Source organism: Catharus ustulatus, chromosome 16 (genome assembly GCF_009819885.2).
Source record: "Catharus ustulatus isolate bCatUst1 chromosome 16, bCatUst1.pri.v2, whole genome shotgun sequence".
Lineage (NCBI taxonomy): Eukaryota > Metazoa > Chordata > Aves > Passeriformes > Turdidae > Catharus > Catharus ustulatus.
The window spans coordinates 16,050,311-16,073,428 of record NC_046236.1 but is presented as its reverse complement, the minus strand read 5'-3'; the positions used below and the strand labels follow the sequence as shown (position 1 = coordinate 16,073,428).

The window sequence follows — 23,118 nt, the reverse complement described above, 5'->3', positions numbered from 1 at the left end:
TTTTAGAACAAGCCAATTTGTTATTCTCCCTGAGCTGCTCTCACCCCAGCTTGAACCTAAAGGAGGGAAAACAGGAGTTGGTGCCTGCCACACTGGCACTGGGCACTTGGGTGGAGCAGCTGACACCAACTGATAATAATTCACTGATAATAAAAACTCATGCAGCACTAACCTTCTCCAGACTTCAAACCCTCGGAATATTACTGTGGGGTACAGCACTACTGAATTTATTTACTTTGGGAAACGTTTTGCTCATGTAAGCAGGGGCACAAGCAGCTACACTGCTGTCAGATAATAAGAACTGAAGCTAAAGCACAAACATATTTGCTCTGATTCCTGCTGCAAGCCCAGAAGAGTTTTGAAGCCTGCCTGACAACTCCCTGGGCTATCATGATCTAATTCATGACAGCATGTGGACAATGTTTAACCTCTGATGTCCAGCTTGGAAAGCTCTGGGAGAGGCAGTTTCCCTGAGGACACAGCAAGCACTTGTGTCACCCGTGTCCCACACAGCAGCCAGCTCCCCTCAGCACTGAGCCCTGCAGGGACACAGGGACATCCTTACCAGGGGTGTATCTGGCATCAGAATTCCCCCATCCTCCACCCAGGCGAAGGGAATTGTCCCAGGTGGACAGGGGAGGTTTCTGGCCTGTCAGCCCTGGAGGGGGGCGGGACGGAGCAGTGATGCTTTTAGGTGGCAAAGGGACCTTCCACAGCTCATGAGCCAGAGAGGTGTTAGTGACTGATCCAGGAGACCACGTTGATTTGGAATCACTGTTTCTGGCTACTAAAAGACACAAAAGACAACCACAATCACTGCTGCTGCAACCATCACCTTGCTGCAAAGAAAAGCTGTTGAATTAGGGGAAAATCAAAATAGCTGCTTTGAAATCAGTGAAGTTACCATGCTGGTGAGACCTCAGCACCACTTTTATCAACATGTGAGGGGAAGGAACCAGAGCAATAGAAGCAGACATCACCTGAAGTGCTTTGTGCTGTACTGCTGAGGGAAACATTGTAGTTGGAGGCACGAATGGATGACCAGGCACTAGTTGAAGGCAGCGTGGTGTTCAAAGATGAGGATGACCCTGCAACAAAGAGTCAGACACAGCACAGCATGTCACAAATGCAGTGATTACCAGGTTTCAGATGTCTCAGGGAGGGACAGGCAGCCCTCAGTCCCCATCCCAGCCCAGGGCACACGGTGGCAGCAGGAGAGCAGGGCTGGGCTGCCAAGGCTCTGCTGCTGCCAAAGCCTGGGTGTGTGCAGAGCTGACATCAGGGTGCAGAGCACAGCCCACATTCCTGGGACAGCTCCTGCACTGCGTCACAGCAGGGCTGAGCCAAGGATGGGCTCCCTGCCCCGACAGACACAACAGCAGGGACACCCCGGGGGAGCAGCAAGGAACAAACACATCCCAAACCCACAGCACAGGGACAGCCACGAGGGCAGCAAGGAGCAAATACAGGGGAATGACAGGAGGGGAACAAGGAGCAAACACAGGGGAATGACAGGAGGGGAACAAGGAGCAAACGGGGAATAAAGTAGGAAGGGAGCAAGGAGCAAACAGGGGATAAAGCAGGAGGGGAACAAGGAGTAAACGGGATAAAGCAGGAGAGGAGCAAGGAGCAAACACAGGGGAATGACAGGAGGGGAACAAGGAGCAAACACAGGGGATAAAGCAGGAGGGGAACAAGGAGCAAACACATGGGATAAAGCAAGAGAGGAGCAAGGAGCAAACGGGATAAAGCAGGAGAGGAACAAGGAGCAAACACAGGGGATAAAGCAGGAGAGGAGCAAGGAGCAAACGGGATAAAGCAGGAGGGGAACAAGGAGCAAACGGGATAAAGCAGGAGGGGAACAAGGAGCAAACAGGGGATAATGCAGGAGCGCAGCAAGCAGAAAACATGGGATAAAGCAGGAGAGGAGCAAGGAGCAAACAGGGGAATGACAGGAGAGGAACAAGGAGCAAACAGGGGATAAAGCAGGAGAGGAATAAGGAGCAAACAGGGGATAAAGCAGGAGAGGAATAAGGAGCAAACGGGATAAAGCAGGAGAGGAATAAGGAGCAAACATGGGATAATGCAGGAGGGCAGCAAGCAGAAAACGTGGGATAAAGCAGGAGAGGAACAAGGAGCAAACAGGGGATAAAGCAGGAGGGCAGCAAGCAGCAAACAGCTCTGTGCCAGCAGTGTGTGTGGGGCTGAGGGAAGGGCACACACAGTGCCCCAGGCAGGCTGAGCATACCACTGTTCCTGTCCCTGAGGTGGTCAACTTCCCGCACAGTATTAATTGAGAGATTGTTTATGACACTGCCAGGAGTGACGTAAGGGTCAGTCTCGGGGTCGATGTTTGGATAACCTTTCCATGGCTCACCAGGGCGAAACTCTAGGAACACAGATGCAGGAAAGAACCTTATTTTCACTGTATTTTTAAAAAGGAAACAGCTGTCTAAACAATACATCTCCTAATGACTGAAAATCCAAAGCCTTTTAAGCATTTAATTTACATGATTTAGCCTTCACTTTGATTCATTTCATCTCTGGTTTCTCTGGCAGATACACTTCTCTCTGTACAACAGAACTCCCATTCTCCACTTCCATCTGCTAAGAACACTCCAGGAATGAGGGAGAAGCCCCGGGCAGGGGGAGGGAGGGGAGGAGAGGGCTGGGCTGTACCTGGGGGCCAATTAACACTGCTAGAGCCATTAGGCGATTTGGCACGGGGCCAGCCGTCCCCAATGGAGCCGGGAGGACTGGCTGGCGAGTTACTGCTGTTCATGAAGTCGTAAGGAACAAACGGAGAATCTTCCAGCCTAAAACCACTTGAAATAGCACCTGATTGGGGGAAAAAAAACAAGAAGAAAGTAGTCAAATATTTCTCCTGGGCTGTTTTTATATCCCTATGTAAATGCATACATCTATATAAAATCATGCCCTTGTAAATCATTCATGAAATCTACAGCAGCACACTGTCCCCTTGTGATGCCAAGTTATACTGGAGAGCACACAGGATCATAACTCAAAATGAAACATGTCCCAGTAATTCATGATAAAAGAATAATTTCCCATGAAAACCCTTCACTAAACCAGTACATATATTCAAAGTAGCACATTTAACTGAAGTAAAGTATTCATTCCAGAGGGTAGGGGCATTCTGTGGGACCCCACTCGACTATCAGGGGTTCTGGGGTGGGAGACTCCTGAAAGAAACAGCTACAACATGTCAAGGATCTTCAGCTACTGCAAAGCTCTCTAGATTCTATTCCTATTCTTGGGAGGTAAAAAAAAAATAAATTAAAAATTCCCTGGAGACAGAGCAAGGAATGGTTTAAAAGTTATCAAACAGCAAAGCAGTTCTGCTGCAGCTCTGAGGGAACCAGGGATTCCTGAGGTACAGAAATTCCTAGCTCTGGTCAGAAAACATCACCTCCAGGTAAAGCAACACCAGCACTGCCTGTGGCAGCAGTGGGGTGGGTTCAGTGCAGGGAATGGCCACTCCAGGCTACACAGCTCAGAGCAGCCAAGCAGCTGATGCACCTAAAAATACCCGACAATCTGAGACTGAGCAGTAACAGGAGACTGGGGACATTTGTAACTATCTTTAGACACAGATTCTTGGGCTATAGACTCGAATTTTAACTGGATGAGATTTCAAGCAACTCAAACAGTTGAAATGTCATATGAATGTTGATTACTGGAATGAAACACGAAGCACCCAAGTTCACCTCCTCTAAAACTAAGGACAGTAATGGTACCAAGTCTAGTCCTTCTAAGCTGTCCCCAATTTTAGAATGCAAACACAGACATTCATAACCAAAACCCAGCAGTAAAAATGTCAGCCATGCCCAGAATGTGGTAAATCCCCCAAAATCACCTTAGGACAGAAGGGTGGTGGGAGAGAAAACTTGAAAATCAAGTTTTTGGCTTAAAAATATATGAAGCATTCCATAGCAGATTAAGGTAATGCTAGTAGCAACAGTCACACTTACAGAAAAGTCTGGTTGAAAAATGAATTCTGTAGAATGTTTCCACTAATCTCATCACAAGATCATTGTGTGAGCAGTCAGCAAAGCTGTGGCTGCTGTGCTAGACAAGCAGCAAGTTGGCACAGACAGAATAAAAGTGTGACCCAGGAGTCCCACCCAGAGCCCAAACTCTGCAAACTGCACTGGGAGCCAGGAGCCCAGGCTGATGTGCTGGGGCTGCTCCAGGCACGCTGGACATACCATGTTTGCTGGAGTTTTGATCTAAGGATGTGTTCATAGAAATGCTGTCGACTGTAGTCCATTTCCTCAGCCGAGATTGTGGCTCTTTAATACTGCTCATATCCAGGTTTACATTCAAGTTTGAGTTCATTCCTGAAAGCACACACAGCTTATGAGACACAGGCTGAACTTCTCCTGCTCATCACCACTGCCCCAGAAAGCACTGAGGAGCACATCACCATGGTTATGTCATGCTTCCAAGGCTCTGCTTCTGAGGAACGTTCTAGCACTTAGACCAGGGAACTCTCTGCACACAGAAGCTAAGCTGAGCAATGCAAAGCACTCCCAAGTTCTCAGCTCATGTCCTCATGCAAAAATGTCAGTGGTAGAAGACATTAGGAAGTAAGAGAAATCAAGATGTAAATACCTAAACCACAGGGCAAACAGAAGCAGTCTTGACCTGCTGTAGCTGTGGTCTGTCCTTCCAGATGTTTCTCTGCCAGACAATCTAACAATGCCAACCCAAATCTACTCAAACACCTGGGAGAACCAGCTCTTGTGGGTTTGGACAATGTGCCCACATTTCTCACCTTGGCATGCCCACTCCCTTTCCAAGTCTGTAGAATTCTGAATTCACAACTCTACCTGGGTACTTTTCCAGCCCTGCACATCTATTCACTCCTTTTCTGAAAACAAACCACTACAACAGTTTAGCTTGAGGCCAGAGACACACAGGAACTTCTCCAAGGTCTCCTAGAAGCACCTTCCTTCAGCACTGCAAACCAGGGCTTCCTCCTGCTCCTACATGAACTTTCACAGCCATAAACAAACTGGTTTATTTTTGAGGAGTTTTTGTTTGTTTTTCTTAAAGGCATGAGCAAGAATTGGTGCCAGAGAAGCCTCCCCTTGAAAAGCCTCACGAAAAATGCTTGGAACAGGATGGAGTTTTAAGAAATATAACAACTATCAATAGCTCAAACAGAAAAAAGGGAAAGTCCAACTGATCCTGACACCTCCCTCTGGCATTTTGCTGTTGTAGAACAGTAACTCTGCACCACAGTAACCTTCCTTCTACCTCTGGGGAAGCTGCAGAGACCAGAGCTCTGAGAGGAGGGTTAGAAAAACCCTGAGCTGGCAGAGGGGCACATCTGTGACCAGGCCAATGCCAGCTCCAGCAGGCACAGCTTTGTATGGGAGATGTGTGGGCTGAGTGATGGATACCAGTCCCTGGACATAATCCATAATTTAAACACTCTTCCCAGAAGCAATTCTTCATATCTTACTGTGGAAGACTTTCTATGAGCTGTACCACTAATACTGTTAGTTAGGTATACTCAGTGTTAGTTATTGGTTGTATCAATCAGACTCACTATTTGCCAGATAAAGGTTGTATTTATTAACAGAAATACTGAATCCTGTAATGAACTGGGATGTGAGTGCAGGAATGGTCAGGCCCCAGTCTCTCCTTTGGTGAGTATCTAGTGAATCCTGACAAACCCCTTCCCTGGAATGGAGACAGGAGCTCCTTGCTGTCCTTGCTGGCTCTCCTGGCACTGTTATGAGAACAACAAACCTACAGGATTTTCCAGGAGACAGCTGGGCAAGGTGAGCTCCCTCTCACACAACTGCTCCAGCACACTGTGCACTCTTCCCACACTGCACACAGCTTTCCTCTGGACTCAATTCTTCACTCCAGGGGGAAGAAATTCCAGCAACATGCTTTTCCTTCCTTAAGCCTTTATGTGAGGACTGAGTGTGGCTCTGTGTGCTTGCATCACTGTGCAGAGGGACCCCAAACAATTCCTGTGTCTCCTGGGGGGTCTCAAAGCAACCTTACACATACTGCAGGCTCCTGAGATGTGGCCATGATTCATGTGAGAAAGCAGCTGTGGAGCAGTGCACAACAATTCCAGCTCAAGGAATGGAGCACAAGGGAGCCTGGTGTGGGCAGGATGCAATCCCCCAGCACAGAGCTTGGCAAGAAAAGTGAAATATGCCCTTCCTTAGAACTAACACAGCATCTCCAGCAGCTAAAAAACTTCCTTTGTATGCCTTGCCCTTTGAGTGAAAGCAGAATTGGACACTGATGCCAATCATCACCAGTAGCTCTGAAGCAGCAGCCTGGGGCTGAGCTGGCCACAAGCCACCCCCAGTGTGGCACTGTCCTGGCCAGTGCCACTCTGCCTGCAAGCACAGGGACCTCAGCTGCATGTCCAGGAAACTTCTCTGCAGAGGCCAATGAGAATGCAAAGGCAACCAGCCCAACAGAAATGACCCAGTTAGAATAAAAGGGAAGGAAAGCAAAAATAAGGAGAGGAAAGAAATGGGGTAAGGAACAGAGGTAAATGGTAAACAGCTGCAGTAAGACAGCATTAAAAAGGGACCTAAAGTAAGAAGAAAATATACAAGCCTGGAATTTCTGAAGTAGAAATTGGACAGAAGCCTGAAAATGCAGGGAGAAAGAAACAGGAGATGTTTGTATTTATAAATGTTCAGACATTTTGCCTAATGAGACAACAATTCTTTAAAAGTGCAAAGCCAAAAGCTTTCTTTCCTGGACAAAACCACTAACAGGCAAAGTGACAGCTTGTTCTTCCTTTGCAATTCCAGAGCCATTGAAAGCATTTCTAAAATTCCAATAAATGTGTCTACATCAATGGATTCTTTGCATGGATTCTACTTCTTAGAATCCTTTAGCTCCGGGAATCAGGACTTTGTATCACCCTGGGGATGCAGGGGCCAAAAGGAGCACTAAAAGGAGCCTCTCATTCCTCAGGACTGTGAAGTATTCTGCACTGAGACAGGGACACTCACTGGGAATGAGGGTACTTGGGGAAAAGTTATCTGGTGAAGAAGGGTAACCCCACATGGAATTACCACTTCAGTAAAATGGGAAGCACCAAGAGGGTTACAGTCATTTTCCAGGAGCAGCAGGGAAAGCAGGGCACCCACCTATAGGGAAGCTGCTGAATGCATTGATTGGTGAGGGCCCTTTCTGCAGCTCAGGAGTAGCGTGGGGTATGACATTCTCAAGGAAGGATTTCATGGAGGGCTGATGGAGTGACTGCTGTTGAGAGGGTGGAGTTTGCTGCTTCATTAACAGGTTTGGATCAAGCTGACGGGACTGTTGCATCATCTGTTGCTGCATACTGAGAGATCGACCCTTAAAAAAACACAGAGCAGTTACAATATCAGTGAGCAAAAGCTTTTCCATGTTTTGAGAAAGAATGAAATGCACCTTTGTACCCCTGCACAGCCAAACCCCAGCACTCAGTCCCTGCGTTAGAGCCTGTCAAACTCCCACCCCTGCACACCCCAGTAAGAAATGCAGCTCAGGATGAAAGCAGCTATCAGCAGAGTGTGAGAAGTTTGAGAATGAGTTTGTTGTTTACCTGCTGCTCCTGCTGCTGCCGACCCCCAGAAGGCATGCTCCTCTGGGGCTGAGCCTTCTGCTGCTGAGCCAACAGCCGCTGTGGGACAGGGAGGGGTTAGAGCAGCACAGACACCAGCTCCAGCCACCCACCCAGCACAGCCAGCCTGCCCAGCTTACCTGTAACTGGGAGATCTGAGAAAGCTGGTTTAACTGGGACAGTTGATTCAACATGGCTACCTGTTGTGGGCCAAAAAGTGGGCTCAGGCCACCGCTGTTTGGTGCATACTTCAGTAATGATACTGGAACCTGCAACACACACCAGGGCCAAGGGTGACTGCAACAGGTTTGCTTAGTCCAGAATATGTAGAATACTACAACCTCTGGTCAGCAGATGCCTGGTGTCATCAAGCCAAGATGTTCCCAAATGTTTTCAGAATAACTATCAGCAACACCAACAAACAAGGAACAATTTTAGACAGTTGATACACAGAGTGTTTTCTGTATCACCTACCTGAGGGGATAGTAATGGAGGAGGCACTTGAGCACGTGGATTAGGCTGAGATGAATTAAGAGGTTGTGCTGGAGGCTGCTGCATGCTCCTGGGCTGTGCTGCTATATTCCCAACACCAAACACACTGGGATTGCCATTCTGGGGAAAGGATGGGCAGTCAGTGACAATAAACCTCTTGTGCTGCTTCTCCCACCCCACACAATTCAATTACAAGTTAAATACCTATCAATCACACAAGCACCTACAACGTTATATCAAAAGGCAATAAATGCTGTCAAGTAACACACCAAGGATGTGCAGGCAGCCTTACCTGTCTAACAGAATTCAAGCTTTGCATACCCAGCCCTGCTAGGGAGCCCAGGGCTTGGTTAGGTAGTGCATTATTTGAAGGGGGAAGCTTCATGTTTTGATTGGACATAAACTGCATGTTTTGGGACTCGTCTGCTACAATGCCATCCTGACGGGACAGACAAACCGAGGCGCAACAACCAGCCAGCAAGCAAGCAGAAGGGAGAAACCATGGCAGGAGCAGAAGGGAAGAGTCACAGGACAGTCCAGCACCAGCAGGAAATAGGCAGAAAACAAAAGAGATCAGGTTAGTCATTGGCACTGTGAAGGCTACAGAAAGTGCTTAGTACAGTGTGTCAGGGAGGTAAAAAGGACAGATCTGTGTCCAGGTGAACCAGCCAGCCCCCAGCCCCCCAGCACCTGCACCAGGCTCAGGAGCACACAGGCCACCCCTGGGCAGGCTGAGTGGGGAGCCCAGCAGTGTCCCCAGTGTCCCCAGCTGACCTTATCGAAGTAAGGACTGCGATCCATGGAAGACTCTTTGGGAATTTGGGGACGAGAGCCGGGGCCTTTGCCAACCACTCGATTGTAATCTCCCACGCCCAGGCCGTGCTTGTCCATCTCCATCCGCTTGTCCTGCAGCAACCCTGGGGACACACAGCTGCCTCAGCACCCTGGGGCTGGGGACAGCTGCCCTGGCTCCCAGAAAACAAACAGCAGCTTTGGACTGCCTGGGCCTCACCGAGCAGGGGAAGGAAACCCCCGGTACCAACTGAGACCTGCAGCATCAACAGACTGCACAAGGCTTCACACAAATCCTGCTCTCAGCTTTCTCTTAAATTGTTTACACTTGCAATAATTTAAATATCAGGCTTGCCATTAATACTGAAATTTAAAACTCAGAGAATAATTCCTTTACCCAAAAGAGTATGAGCCCCAAAGTGAAAATACCCAGTTTTGAAGTGGAATTTGGAGAGAGTAACTGCACTTAAAACTGCAATGTTGCAGTTAAGTACTGTTATCAATATATTAAGAATTACACTTTTATTTGCTAAAGAAATCCTAACAGTGAATGCAATCAAATAAGCCATAACTGCTCCCAAGTAATTTTACACTCAGGTTTAAAAGTTTCTAAAATAATTGTTCAGTATTAATTTAGTTCTTGGAACGGAACACATGTTTCCAAGAATGAACCCAACGAGCCAGTGTGGGATTTGCTAAGTTTCTGTTTATACTCAGTGGAGGTGCCTGGAGGGCAATCAAGATATTTATATTACAAGAAACAAACCCACCACACCCTGAAAACATTCTCTGCTGTCAGTTTAACACATACAAATACGAATAAGCTTGGTTTGATTCAGGGCCAGTATCCCTATAGCAACCAGGTGATGCTGTGTGCAGCATTACTCACTCACACAAACACTTTTCTCTACAAGGACATTCCTTTTCCTTAGGGAAATAGATACTTGACTATATAATACTACATATAATTTAAAATTGTAATTTACAGAAGATTAGAAGGTAAAAGAGAGTATGGAAGGGAAAGCAATAAAGCTCTTACCTCCAGACATGTCCATCTTATTGCTCTGTATGGTTTCTTCAGGTGATTCTCTCTGAAGTAATAAAATAAATCACAATTATTTAATAATAATATTTTTAAGATAAAACAAAGAGATTCCTGCACAATATTACAATTCAAAAAATGCAAGAAGGAAAAATCAAGACCATCAGATGCTATTTTAAAGCATTTCCTCCCTCCAGTTGCCATCCAGTCAAGATCAGGCTCCCTCACCAGAAGCCCCATGTAAATGTAAAGCATCAGGCTATAGGATGAACATGTGGGTAGCAGTTACAAAACTACTTTTCATCAATAAAGAGGTCTTGTTGCAATGAGAATGCACAGAAAATGGATGGCTGACAGGGGGGACAAACACAAGCAAAAAGAAAACCACGATGGAAATGAACAGTTGGCAAGTGAGCATTTCAATGTGCGTGCATTGCACCAAGCCCTGGGGAAAGGCAGCAGAGGCAGACATAAATACTTACTGAAAAACTGAGATTTGTGAATTGCTTAATGAATGGATTGATCCATGCTTCATCTTGCTTATTTCCACCTTTCATTATTCCCTTAAAAACAGAAAGGAATTCCTGTGATACTCAGATCCTACTTTAATCACATCACAAAGTGCTAAGAATGAAAACTGGAGTGTACTGTGCAGGTGCAGCGATCCCTTCTGACTGAGCTGCCAGAAATGCAGCGAGCCTTGCCCTCAGCTCCTCACCTTTGTGGGCATCTTCTTCACGTAGGGTGGCCAGTTTAACGATGGGTTAGCTTCTTGTGAGGAACTGCTGTTCCACATTCCAATCTCCACATCCTCCTCTTCCTCCCAGCTGGTCTGACGACTGCCACTCAATGGCATATCATCTCCACACCAGCTGTCTTGCATAGATTTAGGCCCTGGTGGGGACACAAACCCAGCAGTGAACACCTCAGGAGCAGCTTCACCCCACAGCTCCATGCCTGCTGCAGGGTAAAATCCCCTGAGGAGCAGGGAGGGGTCTCACCCCAGATGTCCCACCCTGCCAGCCCCAGAGCACTCACCAGGTTTGCTGGGGGGCTGCTGCCCCAGAGCAGCGCTGCCCCAGGCAGAGGAGCCTCCTGCCTCGCTGACAGGCTCTCCCCAGCTCGTCCCAGTGTCCATGGGCTTCCCCCACGCCGAAGTCCCGTTATCTACAGTAGTGGCTGGAGCAGAAGGCTCTCCCCAACCTTTGCAAAGCAGGGGCAGTTATTGGCATCGCTCTCAACAGGATTTTAAAGCTGCCTAAAGAGACTCAAGTGTTTTCCCTTTTCTACATCCTCACAGCAAAAAGCACATGAGCATGCATTTGCATTTTGTGTGAGGGTCACTGTTACAACTGCGAGCTGTTCCATTAAAAAAAGTAATCACAAAAATACAAATTTTGTATTTTTAGAATTACATTCTGATAATACAAATTTCTAAGATATTAAGCAGAGAGCTGCTTGTTACATGTAAGTGACCTCATCTGGCACATGAAAAAGAGACACAGCACAAAATATTTCCTACATCCCATTAAGTTCCTCTCCAAAATCATTATTCACTGCTCATGAAGCTGCAGGACCAGAAAGTCTGATACTAAATCCTTATAAACCTTTCACCCCTCATTCTGCTCTGCAGAAGCTCAACATGTTTCTTTTCTTTTTGAAGGTTCATTGGCAAAACTAAATTTTAGCTGGTTTAGAATAATTTAGGAAAATATTTAAATCCTCAGAGACTATTTTAAGTATTTTCTCTGTGTTCCTACTCCCCAGAACTCAAGTAGAGTTGTTTAGCCTATTTTATTGCAGCTATTTAAAACGAGAGCCAATCTTCCAATCTGTACAAAAGCATCAATGCTCTGTGACAATGCTGTTCATTTCTTTAATAAACAGAAACTGTACTTCATTGCCACTTTGCCCTTTCCACTTTGAAACTAAAACATTGTTCTAAGAAGCAAGACTAAAAAAGTGCTTTACAATCAATAGAAAAGACAAGTTTGGGTAAAAGCCAGGCTTACCAGAACCCGAACTGCTCTCCTTGCTAGACATGGCACTTGAAGGCAGTAGCTGCGGATGTACCTGTGCTTGCTGGTCTGAACTGCTGCTACTGTTAGGGACATTTTTATTCCACATGTTCACATTTTTGTAGTTGTATTTGCTGGGGTCACCCCAAGCAGAAGTTCCATCATCAATCTCCATCTTGCGGCGAATGGATTCGGGGGACGGCTCCTCCCAGCCCGTGGGCTCTTCCTCCTTTGCTGGGGCTGGCATCGGCCCCCCCAGCCAGCCCGACCCTGGGAGCTTGTTCGTGGCAGATGGGGCTCCCCAAGAGCCAACTTCTTGTTTGTTCCACTCAGGAGAGTTGACTGGCTTTGAAGAGTCCCCCCAGACTTGAGGCTGATTGGATTTTGGAGGGTCTCCCCAGCCCTGGTTCTGATTAGACTTGGCAGGCTCATCCCATCCTGAAGAGCTGTTTGGGGTTGCACTGTTGCCTCCCCAAGTAACAGAATTTGATTTACCTGGCTCACTCCAACCAGACACCGACCTGTCGCTGTTGCTGCCTCCAGAACTGGATTTCTTTGCCTCACCCCAGTGGTTACTTCTGGAGTTTTCACCCCAGCTATCACCAGCAGACACTGCCCATCCTTGGCTGGCCTTCTGTCCATCTCCCCATCCCTGCTTCATCTTCGGTGTGTCATTCCAGGATGACTTCTCCTGTTTGCCACTTCCCCATGATTGATTGCTCTTGACCATTACTGTAGCAGCAGAATCTTCTTCCCACCCCCCTTGGCTGTTTGACCCTTTGGAGTCTCCCCAGCTTGTAGCAGACTTTGGATCTCCCCACCCCGATACAGATGAGGTATCGTTATTGTTAGGGCTAGGTCTATCCACACACCCCCCTGAGCTGGAAGTCTGTGTCACAGAGCCCCCCCAGGCCTCTGTCCCATTGTCAGTTTTCCTTTCACCCCTCGGCGATGTTTCGGTATCCCAGGCAGTGTTCTGTTTGATTGGAGTCTGTCCCCAACCTGAGTTGGAAAGGACACGTGGATCTAAGTCAGTTCTGTTCACTATGCTTTGGAGTAACGTGTGCTGGTCGACTTTCCTCCTGTCCCGGCTCTGGCCCTCCGGAGCCGCTCTGTCCTCGTGGCCCGCGGCGCTCTCGGCGCCGCCCTCGCTGTCCCCCGTACCTGCTTTGGCCCACGAGCTGCTCTGCTCAGCCATCTGCGAGGCACCAGAGCCCTGGCTGTTCACATCATCCTCCTCAGCAGCCTTCCATCCGTTTGTAAACTTCCTGCTGTTTCCATTCATACCTTCATTGGAATGCTGATTGCCGGGCAGTTTGCTCCATTCCCCGTTGGGAATGTTGGTGCCAGTGCTTTGTGCGGGGCTGCCCCATCCTCTTCGGCTCCCGCCAGCGCTGGCCCCGTTCCCGTTCGCCCAGGGCATGTTCTGGGAGCTGACTGTCCCTGCCTCCCACACCCCTCCGCCTTTATTCCCGTTGATTTGAAAGTTAGTGCTGCCAGGCCCGCTGCCGCCCGGCTGCATTAGAGTTGCATTCACAGTGTCACCATTAGCTTGGCTGTTTGGGCCTGGACATTTGTCTCCAGAGTAAGTAGAACCATAGGCACCCCAGGTAGTACCGTAAGAGCCGCCAGCTTTGGCCTCCCCGTTGCTCAGGTGAGAGATGGAAGTGCCGTTTGCCACTGGAGAGGCCTGAATCTGAGAATGATTCATTGTGCTCACGCGCCAGGCCCCGGGCCCTGCAGTGCTGGGCAGCTCGCTCATCTGCACCGAACCAGCAGAGTTTGGTAAACTAGAGGTCATAAAGTTAGTAGTGTTATTTGGTCCATTCATTTCAGTGTTAAGGTTTTGAGGTTGCCCACTGAATGAAACATTCCTTGTACCATTTACTTCAGAATCACAACTTTCCTGAAGGCTTCCCCAGGAACCGTGGGCTGAGCCACCCACTTTGGAGTTAATACTCTGGCTGTTGGCCATCTGACCTATGGTACTGCACTGAATGCTTGTGCCAGGACTCCCACTCCCCACGGACCCTTTCAGGGCATGTCCACTGTTCTCCAACACGGACCAGGCACCATGGTTGCCATTTGAATTCAAAGTGCTTGGATTTAACCCTCCATTTGATGAAGAGCTTATGGTGCCCCAAGCATTCATTCTATTGTTGCTACTTTCAGATTTGCTGTCAGGAGCATCCACAGAAACTTGACATGTGCTTATTAAGGACCCGTGGGACAACCCCCACGGCCCATTAATACTTCCATTGCCCACATTATTGCTGTTGCTACCAACCACAAACTTATTCTGAGCCCCATGTCCGATGCCATTGCGAATGCCATCGCCCTCTCCTGTGCTCCCTGAAGCCATGATGACGAGGTTCCGCTCCGACCCAGAGCTGGAGGCAGAGTCAGTGTCCATACATTCTGAAGTCAGCTCTGGGTCACTGCCAGTGATTGATGGCCATGCTTCTTTGTCAGAGCCGTCTACGATAACTTTATCCCAGTTTGTGCTGGAGTCACTATTTGAAGAGACTGGTCCCCAGTGAGAATTTTCATAATGGGATCCTAGACCACTGTGGTTCAGATCTAAAATGAAGAAGGAAGGCCCAAGAGCATTATTATGAGTCTAGTATTATTACTTCATTAAGCAGAAGAGGGTGGGGAAAAAAGGTATAAAGATATTAAGCCAGGAATTATTTTGCTTATTATTTTGCTTCTGTTAAAACTGCAGCCATGGAAAGTGGCAGAGAAAGCTCTAAGTACAGCTGCCCAAAGGCTGTCACACACAACCCAGAACACCTCCCAGCACACAGAGCTGCTCTCACAAAAATCTCAGAAAACTTTACACTCCTAAAGATCTTTTTCTTCCAGAAAAACATTTTTTAAAAGAACACTCTGTATCACCATACACAAAGTATTTTCTAACACACATGTGCATATTAATAACCACAAAACTCAATAAAACCCGAAAACACAGCGAAAGGCAGAAATTCCAAGAGGGCATGGCCCTGTCCCAGCAGTACCAACTGCTGTGTGCCAGCAGCCAGAGAACACACACCTTCCCATCCCCGTTACAGACCTTGTACAAGAGTCTTCAGCACAAGCTATTCAAGATATTTTCCTTCACACAACAGCAGCCTGGCACAATTTGCACAAGATCCATCTGAAGTTCTGCTTTCAGAACGAACTGATGCACAAGTCTATTTGCAATTAATTTTTAATCAACACCAATATTACTCATCCTACAGCAAAACAGAATTGAGTCCAAGACCCTGGCTCCCAGAGCTGGAGCAGCACAGAGCAGGGATCACCCACTGCTCCTCAGCACCTGGCACCCAGCTGAGCCTCACCTGGTAAATCAAGGTGAGAAATGAGGATGGGGGCTTGGCAGTTTGGAACAAGAGGAGTGGGAAAGACCTGTGGCAGGCAGGCAGGGGGATGTGACAGTGTCTGGCAGCTCCACAGCCCTGGAGAGCCAGCACCACCATCCTTGGGAGAGCTGGGACTCAGCTGGGCACAACCCAGAGCCTGCCCATCCCTGGGGCAGGACAACAACACCGGAAGAACAACACTGAGCAACTGTCCAACAAACTCCAAGGTTTCAACTCTCACCCTGGTATTTTAGAAAAGGACATTTAACCTGAACTAAGGGACTGTCCAAAGAGCTGTGTGCACTCCTGAGAGCAAGAGAACCAATGGCACAGAACAAGATCCTGATCACACAAACATCATCCCAGTCACAGCATCCCTTTCAAAAGCAGCACAAAGGCACACAGATGGCAAACAGCCTGGATTCAGCACAGAGATACAGGTTAGGACTACAAGTCAGTGGGAAATGGTAAAACTAACTTGCACAGCAGCAGAACACATGAAGAAAGTTTGCATTTGTTAAAATTCTGTTACCCTAATTTAGCTGCGATGCAGTTTGTGCAGGGCCAATCCACCAGCAGCACGCAGTGATTAACTTCCACTCAGCTGATCTGCTCCCCTTACACACAAAACTACTCAGACAACAGTCCTTCTCCTGGACATAAATGTGTCAGTGCTCTGGAACATTCCCACCTGAACCTCCCCAGCCCATGAACCTCAGCGACTGAGGACACAGACACTGAGCAAGCAGATATTAGCTCTGACTTTTTGTATCTGGCAGAGACCACAAAACACCCTCAAAACTGAAAAATGACATGTGACAACACACTGCACTTGGTGCACAGCACAAGGAGCCAAAACAGCCTACTCTTGCTTTTCTTCCCAAAACTATTTAAAGTTGCAACTGAACTTTTGCTGCTTAAACCCTTGGCAGAAAAAATTTACACAAACCCGAGTTTCTTAAAATTCTGAGACCTGCTAAGATTGCTTTCAGTAATTTTTAATTTAATGCTTTCCAGCTATGAGTTATCCCGCAGGAAACATTTGCAAAAAGCTGTATGTATTTAAAAGAGCAGTTTGACATCACATGAGCTAAAATAAACAGGATTGAGAAGCATAAATTACGAAATACCTGAATTTGCACCCTCTGCCTCCTTTTGCTGCTCCAGCACACCTGGCACCCCCAGACTGTCAATACCATACCTTGCCAATCACTGCACCTTTGGGCCTCATGAACAAATGATTTTAGTAAATACAGTCCTGAGCTTTTAGCAAACAACCAAGACATGATTTCCTCCACAGTGTGACACGTCTCTGATAGGAAGCACAACCTTGCACAGATTAATCAATACCATAAAGAGGCAAGTCAGTATGGAAGCATAAACTTAAAAAAACCCCCAATATTTTAATGCTAAGGTGACAAAATCTTGTAGTATGAATTCTGACTTAATTACAAAATTAAAAATGTCAAACCAAATTAGTAGTATGCAATGGCACAGAGAAAGTATACTGCAATCATTCACACACCCATGCCAATGAAAAGCGTAAGCCAAAGAATAAAAATAAAAATAATAATTTAAAAATCAGACAAAATCGTGTGAAACATGGAACTAGCACAAACACGTAGTGCAAAAGCAGGTGAGATGGAAGTAGCTAACCTGACTGGTTAGGGGAGTGGCTCACCAAGTCCCGAATGGGAGGCATGCCTACAAAAAAAAGCAAGAAAATCACAGAAGTGTTACTTCAGCAAACGAGAGAACAGTCCCCAAAGCACTCACTGCTGTGACCCTAGTCCTTGGAGCCCTTCTTCAGGACAGGTTTCTCTCAGAGCCAGCTCAGCCTCACTGTCTGCTCTGAATCACACAGGGAGCAGGGACATGGCAGCAAACTCGGCCTGGGGATGTGGGAATTAGCAGTTCTGCTGCTTTTATGACATTTCCATTACAACCTACTTGTTACACATTTGGCATTTAATGGACCAATTTAACATGTCCTTAAAAGTTTGATTTACACAAAAAAGAGGAAGAATTTACAGTCAGTGAAACCAAAACCAGTTCACTTTGGGCTGTACTGACTAAGAAGTTGAGCAGTCAGCCCTGAAACTTCAGCAAGTTCCTGTCCCCTCTCTGAACAGACATTTGCTTCATCTCCAAGTCAGTACTCTGCTGCCTGGCTGAGCAAACAGCGCATCTGAGTGCTGATTTAACCTCAGCACAAGCACAACAATCCATCACTTGCCCCCTTTCACATCCTCCTGCTCCCCTGTGCCACACAGGCACTGCACAGAACCAAACTTCATCTTTCAAACTCCCCAATTCTACAGCTGGAGCCCAGAACTGTCACACTGAACACAACATTTCCCAAACGAATCCAACCTTCATCACTGCTAACTGCAAATCCCAACTGCTCCAACAGCTGAGAACCACCCCAGGTCACAGCAGGGACCTTCTGTCCCCAAAGGCTCTGCCTGGGACACACCTTGGTGGCTCTGCTGAGAGATGCACCAGGATAAAGGCAGACAGGAGGAATCCAGACTGGAGCCCTGCCAGGAGCCTGGTGGTGCTCTCCTGTTCTGCTCTGGTCACACTTGCAAGCAATTACTGCTGGAAAGACTTCAGCTCCTGATATAAATCATCTCACTGTGGAACAAGCACCTGGTTATTCCAGGGTGTTCCAGAGCAGAGGTGAGCAAACCCCAGAGCAGTGATCAGCCCTTCCTTCCCTTCATGTGAAGCTTGCACATGGGGCACTCAGTGAAGACAACAACTAAACTGGGTATGAAGTGTCCTGATAAAAGAGCTACTTAGGGAGATTCTTAAAATAACCATCTTGGCACTGGCCTGGATCTGCTTCAGAAGCACTGCAAGACATGAGCTTCATTTATGTATCTTTACTAAATGAATATGCCAAATGTCCTAAAAACATCAGGAAAAAACCCAGCCCACCTAGCCCTGCTTCAGCTTTAGCTCTAGACAAAGCATGTTGATTTTCCAAACAGGAGACAACACAAAATACAAAAGAAAAGAGATGGGATTTAGAGCACTGATATAACTAAAAAATTCTCCAATACCAACGACTTAAAATCTTAGTGTGCCCAGGGCAATTAAAGACTTTGCATTCAGCAGTATCTGCCTGCATTCTTGGCTTTTACAAAGCACCTGCCAAACCATTCCAACCACTGCTGGAACTTGGGAAAGATCCTTTCAGGAATTACACACACACAAACCCACAGCCATTCCCAATTCCAGCAATTCTGGCTTCAACACTTCAAGCCACAGCTTTTCTTTTATCCCTAAAATACAGATCAGTCCCAGTAGCACAGATTTAACCCCAGTGTCCATAGATATCCTGCCTATGCAAGCTACCTACAGATCTGCCAAATTCTCTTTTTGATTCCAGAGGTAACAAGGAGAGTAGCTGGTTTGTGGTGGAGGCTGAAAGAGGAAGTGGCAGAGTGAGTGAAACTGAGGCAGACAAATGACAAGAGCATTTCCTTTCACATACAAAGGTGTCAGAAGACATCACCTCTGCTGGACTGGGGCCTCCTGCATCTCACCAGCAACACATCACACCAAGCCTGAAACCAGGACAGAAATCCAGCACAGAAAAATGATCTGCCTTTCCATTACCACCTTGTCTGTGTTTAGGAAAGATCATGACAGCACATCCAAACCAAGCTACCCCTGGTTATTCCAGGGAAAGAGGGCACACACAGGGCACCAAGCCGCAGACCCTGAGCTGTGCTGGACACACAGGAACAGAGCTCTGACAGCAGCTAAGGCAGCACAGCCATTCTCCTGAGGTGACAAAGGTGACAGCCCTTCTGTCCCTGAACCTTGCTGTCTCCAGCCTGGGGTGCAGACACAACAGCCAAATAAATCAGGGTGTTCTCAGAGCACAGAGCTGCCCCAGACACCAGTGCAGCTGCCCCAGACACCAGTGCAGCTGCCCCACACACCAGTGCAGCACTGGGACATGCTGGCAGTGCCCAGCCCAATGGTGTCCAGCACAAAATCAAGGAAAACTCAGCAAACCTGGGGAAAATGCAGTACACAAATGGGAATCCAGCTATAAAACACTGGGCTGGTGTTCAAGGGAGAAGTACAACAGGGGAGAGTGCACAAATCCCCTGGATTCAACTGGGAGACTTACCAGGCTGTACAAGCAGTAATACTCCTTAAATTAATTTATGTGTGAATTGTTATTTAAATCACCTTGCTGCACAGCTTGGCCAGTAGAGAATACATACTGCACACCTTAATGAAAACTTTAAACATCACTATGGACAGGAACATCATACAGGTGAAGCAAAGAGAATAAACTACTTAAAAATTACCTATTGCAATGGTAAAGGGTTCTATCAGTATGCTACAGAAATAATACTGGAAAGCAATATGGGAAACATTCCTCAAGGACTCATGGATAAACTGCTTCCAGTAGTTTAATTTTAAATCCTGCTTCTTCAAGATGCAGTAATCAGAACAGCTCAAAATTTAATTCAAACTTGAAATATCAAGGTTATTTTCAGGGTTTTATTATTTTTTCCTTTTTTTGCTAAAGGGCTGAGAGTCACATCCTTTGTAGTCTATAAAACACTAATTTTGAGAAACACTGGGAATTCAGTAAAGTCACAGAAGAAACTATTTGTGGGAAAAAGTTGCATCACCACTGCTATGTGCACATCAAAATATAAATACAAGTATAAAAATAAGGAAGTATTAAGCACTGGCATGCATTAATACCAAACCCCTTTGAAAAACTAGATCCCTCACAGAAGTTACTTTTTTCCAGACAAAAAGAACCTACATTAATGTCCTGTAAAATTACCTGAAGTGCATGTTAGTGCAGTCACTGAACAGCACATCCTACATGGAACAGGCACAGTTACAAAGACTTCAAAGGTTATTGAAGGAATGCATAACACGCCAAAGTAACAAAAGATGAGTAAACCTAAATAGCAGTAAAGGTAGAAGTGGATCCATTCTGTAATACAACCAAGTTCCAAGTGAAAACACAGAAAAACTCAGAGCTGCCAATAAAAGAGAATTGTGACATCCTGAACAAGCTGTACCTGGCTGGGGCAGCTCTGCAGGTGGGGTCTCACCTGAGTGGGGCAGAATTCCCCTCCCTGCTGCCCAGGCTGTGGGATCAGGGTCCCAAAGACCTTTCTGGGATGTGTCTGTCACAGCCAAGGTGCTCTGTACCACCCCTGGATCCATGCTGAGGACAGATCCGTGCAGCACAGCAGAGGTGACACTGCAGTCACCAACCCTGCCGTGGCTGCCACTCACTGCTGCCAACTGAGGCAAGGGCTGAAGCTCAGCCTGGAACCTGCCCAGAGAGGCCAACACCATCCTGCAACACTCCCTGCCAGCTGACACAGGAAGGGATGTCCTCATGCCACAGCTCACAGTGCAAGTTTCAATAGTGCTGGCTGAAATCCTCCCCTGGTGACTGAATTTAGGCTGATTTGAGCTGAGGCAAACACGGTAGCTGCCCTCACCTGGCTGTTTTTTGCTGCTGTTGGGCACTTCTCCGTTGGTCACGGGCTGGTTACTGGTGCCAGTGCTGCCTCCTGCCTGGCCTGGAGCGGATCCCAGGTTTGCAGCTATCACTGGTAACTGCTGCCCCCGTTTCAGAAGCTGTTTCTGTTCCTGGTGTCGGAATCGTGGTGGTACTTCCCGAGGAGGGTATCGAGGCAAGGGCTGCTGCTGGCTGCTGGCTGGGGCCCGCTTGGCATTATTAGTAGTGCTGGTTCCTGTGGAAGTGCCGCTGGAGGTGACAGGCTGGGGCTGGCTTACACTTGTCTTGGTTTGTTCTGGCACTGTCCCCACCCCCAGGAAAGAGAAAGTGGGACAAAGTTATTCATGTGAACAGCAACTTCAAAAAATTGAAGGCTAAGTCAATACTATTGGAGGTGTTTATACATGATGTAATGGCAGCATTTCTTCTGATTCAAGCTGTAACTCATCCCTGAGGAAAAGCTGTTATCCCTCAATCACACACTTCCATGGCACAACTGGAAGCAGGAATGTGCCTTGCTATCACTCCTGACCAATTATCTCAGTTACAGCATGCTACTAACCACCTTCCTACAGCCTTTTGCTGACAAACCAGCACTGTGCAGTTCAGTTCAACATTTAACCTTTCTTTAGAAAACGTTTAAGTATTAAAAAATGAATTTTCCCATTTAATATTACATGTAGAAAACTGCTGTGTTCTGGCCCCAAAAGAACAAGGGGCAAACAGGACTGACAGGACATGGTGCTAAGGCTCCCTGCTTTAACATCCAGAGATAAAACCATGGATGCCCTGGAGTGAGAGGTGCCAGCAGAAGGGCTGCCAGCACAGGGAACGCTGCACACAGCCTGGCAGGACAGTGCTGGCACTGGGGAAATGCCAAATGTGCAGCTGCAAATGATCTCAGTGCCGACAGCACAGCCCCAGCAGGGCAAGGGGAAGGTCAGAGCATGGGCAGAGGGGACAGGGACACAGCACAGCCAGGGACAGGGACAGGGACACAGTCAGGGCCCCATCAAGGCACTCTGATCTCCTGACGTCCCTCACAGTATTGATATGTTCATGTACTTTTCAAATTTCTTGGATGAGATATCCATAAAGTGTCTTAATATTTATTGTGCAACTTCCCAAGATACCTCAATACCTGACCATGACCTCACTCAGCACCAGGAATAATGTTACTACATGACTGAGAATGTAGCTTTCAGGGGCTTTTAAAATCTTTTCAATATGTTTAAAGACCATTTTATCATTCCCTTTCAGGAACTGAGTCATGGGAATACAACAAAAATAAAAACAAACTAGAGCTTTTGTTTAAGGAATACATTTGAATGTTGTCAGTGCTACCTATGATATAATTTCTGTTTATTTCTACTTTATGTATTCTGAAAAACAAATAGAAGCCTTTAGAATAAAAAGTCACTGAAGAATCAGCATTTGAGTTGTGTTTTAATGGAATATTGTAGTTGGGTTGCTTAAGGGAAGAAGGAAAGAAGAACTCTGGAGACCTCCTGGTTTGACAAACAGGCAGGGAGAAGCCTCAGGGTGAGGACACCCAAGCTCAGCTGCCCCTCCCAGCTCTCCCAGCTGACCAGAGAGGGACAGGATTTAGGAGAGGAAGGGCCAGGACACAACTCAATTAACTGCACAGAGCACAGGGAAGAGAAGGCATTGAAAGGCTGTTAGATAAACTGGGAAGCTGATAGAGATCACAACCACCACTTCAGATTTCCTCAATTTAAGCTCTTCCCTATATTAAGGGAAGGCAACTGATTCCTTGCAAAATATCTTTATGCACATGATAAGACATAAATTGTGATTCTGGTTCAAAACTGAACTTTCACAAATAAGAAATAATATTAAACACAACTATTTCATTTGGTGTGCCTAAAATTTCTTGCATTATAAATAAAGTAAGTGAGAGTGACTAAGCCCTGAAGGGAGGGAGAGGTGCTATTTAAGCAAAATGCTGAGAATTTGTTGACAGTTTAATGCAGAAGGACTTTGCACTTTTCTTGGTCCAGGTTCTGCAACGAGCTCTGAAATTAAAACACATTTGCTCCTGCTCCACAAGCTGTGTAACCAGTGCCCAAACCACAACTGTGGTGCTGTCCCTGTGCCTCCTGTGACCCTGCACAGCCTGGAGCCCGGCTCAGCTGGGCTGGACACACAGAAACCCCTCCTGCAGCATCAGAGCAGCCCTGGACACACACACCCCTTCAGCACAGCTGACCCAGCTCTGTTCTTTCCACTGCCACCTTAAGCAGAAAATA

General features: G+C 47.0%; 1 protein-coding gene across 10 annotated transcripts in view; it reads right to left on the bottom strand.

Moving 5' to 3' along the window:
- TNRC6A (trinucleotide repeat containing adaptor 6A) overlaps positions 1 to 23,118 on the bottom strand; it is a 42,960-nt gene that overhangs the window by 3,593 nt on the left and 16,249 nt on the right. For 2 of the 10 annotated variants that reach the window (XM_033074560.1, XM_033074563.1), the window contains 20 exons: positions 20,829 to 21,149; positions 16,984 to 17,031; positions 11,957 to 14,542; positions 10,983 to 11,147; positions 10,663 to 10,838; positions 10,427 to 10,507; positions 9,942 to 9,993; positions 8,885 to 9,027; positions 8,403 to 8,549; positions 8,093 to 8,230; positions 7,759 to 7,887; positions 7,601 to 7,678; positions 7,161 to 7,371; positions 6,619 to 6,651; positions 4,230 to 4,361; positions 2,680 to 2,838; positions 2,249 to 2,389; positions 981 to 1,088; positions 566 to 787; positions 1 to 56 (listed from right to left, as the gene is read on the bottom strand). The exon at positions 1 to 56 is cut by the window's left edge. In XM_033074560.1, coding sequence (XP_032930451.1) covers positions 1 to 56; positions 566 to 787; positions 981 to 1,088; positions 2,249 to 2,389; positions 2,680 to 2,838; positions 4,230 to 4,361; positions 6,619 to 6,651; positions 7,161 to 7,371; positions 7,601 to 7,678; positions 7,759 to 7,887; positions 8,093 to 8,230; positions 8,403 to 8,549; positions 8,885 to 9,027; positions 9,942 to 9,993; positions 10,427 to 10,507; positions 10,663 to 10,838; positions 10,983 to 11,147; positions 11,957 to 14,542; positions 16,984 to 17,031; positions 20,829 to 21,149 — 5,126 coding nt within the window. The remainder of the gene's footprint in view (positions 57 to 565; positions 788 to 980; positions 1,089 to 2,248; positions 2,390 to 2,679; positions 2,839 to 4,229; positions 4,362 to 6,618; positions 6,652 to 7,160; positions 7,372 to 7,600; positions 7,679 to 7,758; positions 7,888 to 8,092; positions 8,231 to 8,402; positions 8,550 to 8,884; positions 9,028 to 9,941; positions 9,994 to 10,426; positions 10,508 to 10,662; positions 10,839 to 10,982; positions 11,148 to 11,956; positions 14,543 to 16,983; positions 17,032 to 20,828; positions 21,150 to 23,118) is intronic. The other 8 variants (XM_033074561.1, XM_033074565.2, XM_033074562.1 and 5 more) reach the window with 6 other exon arrangements.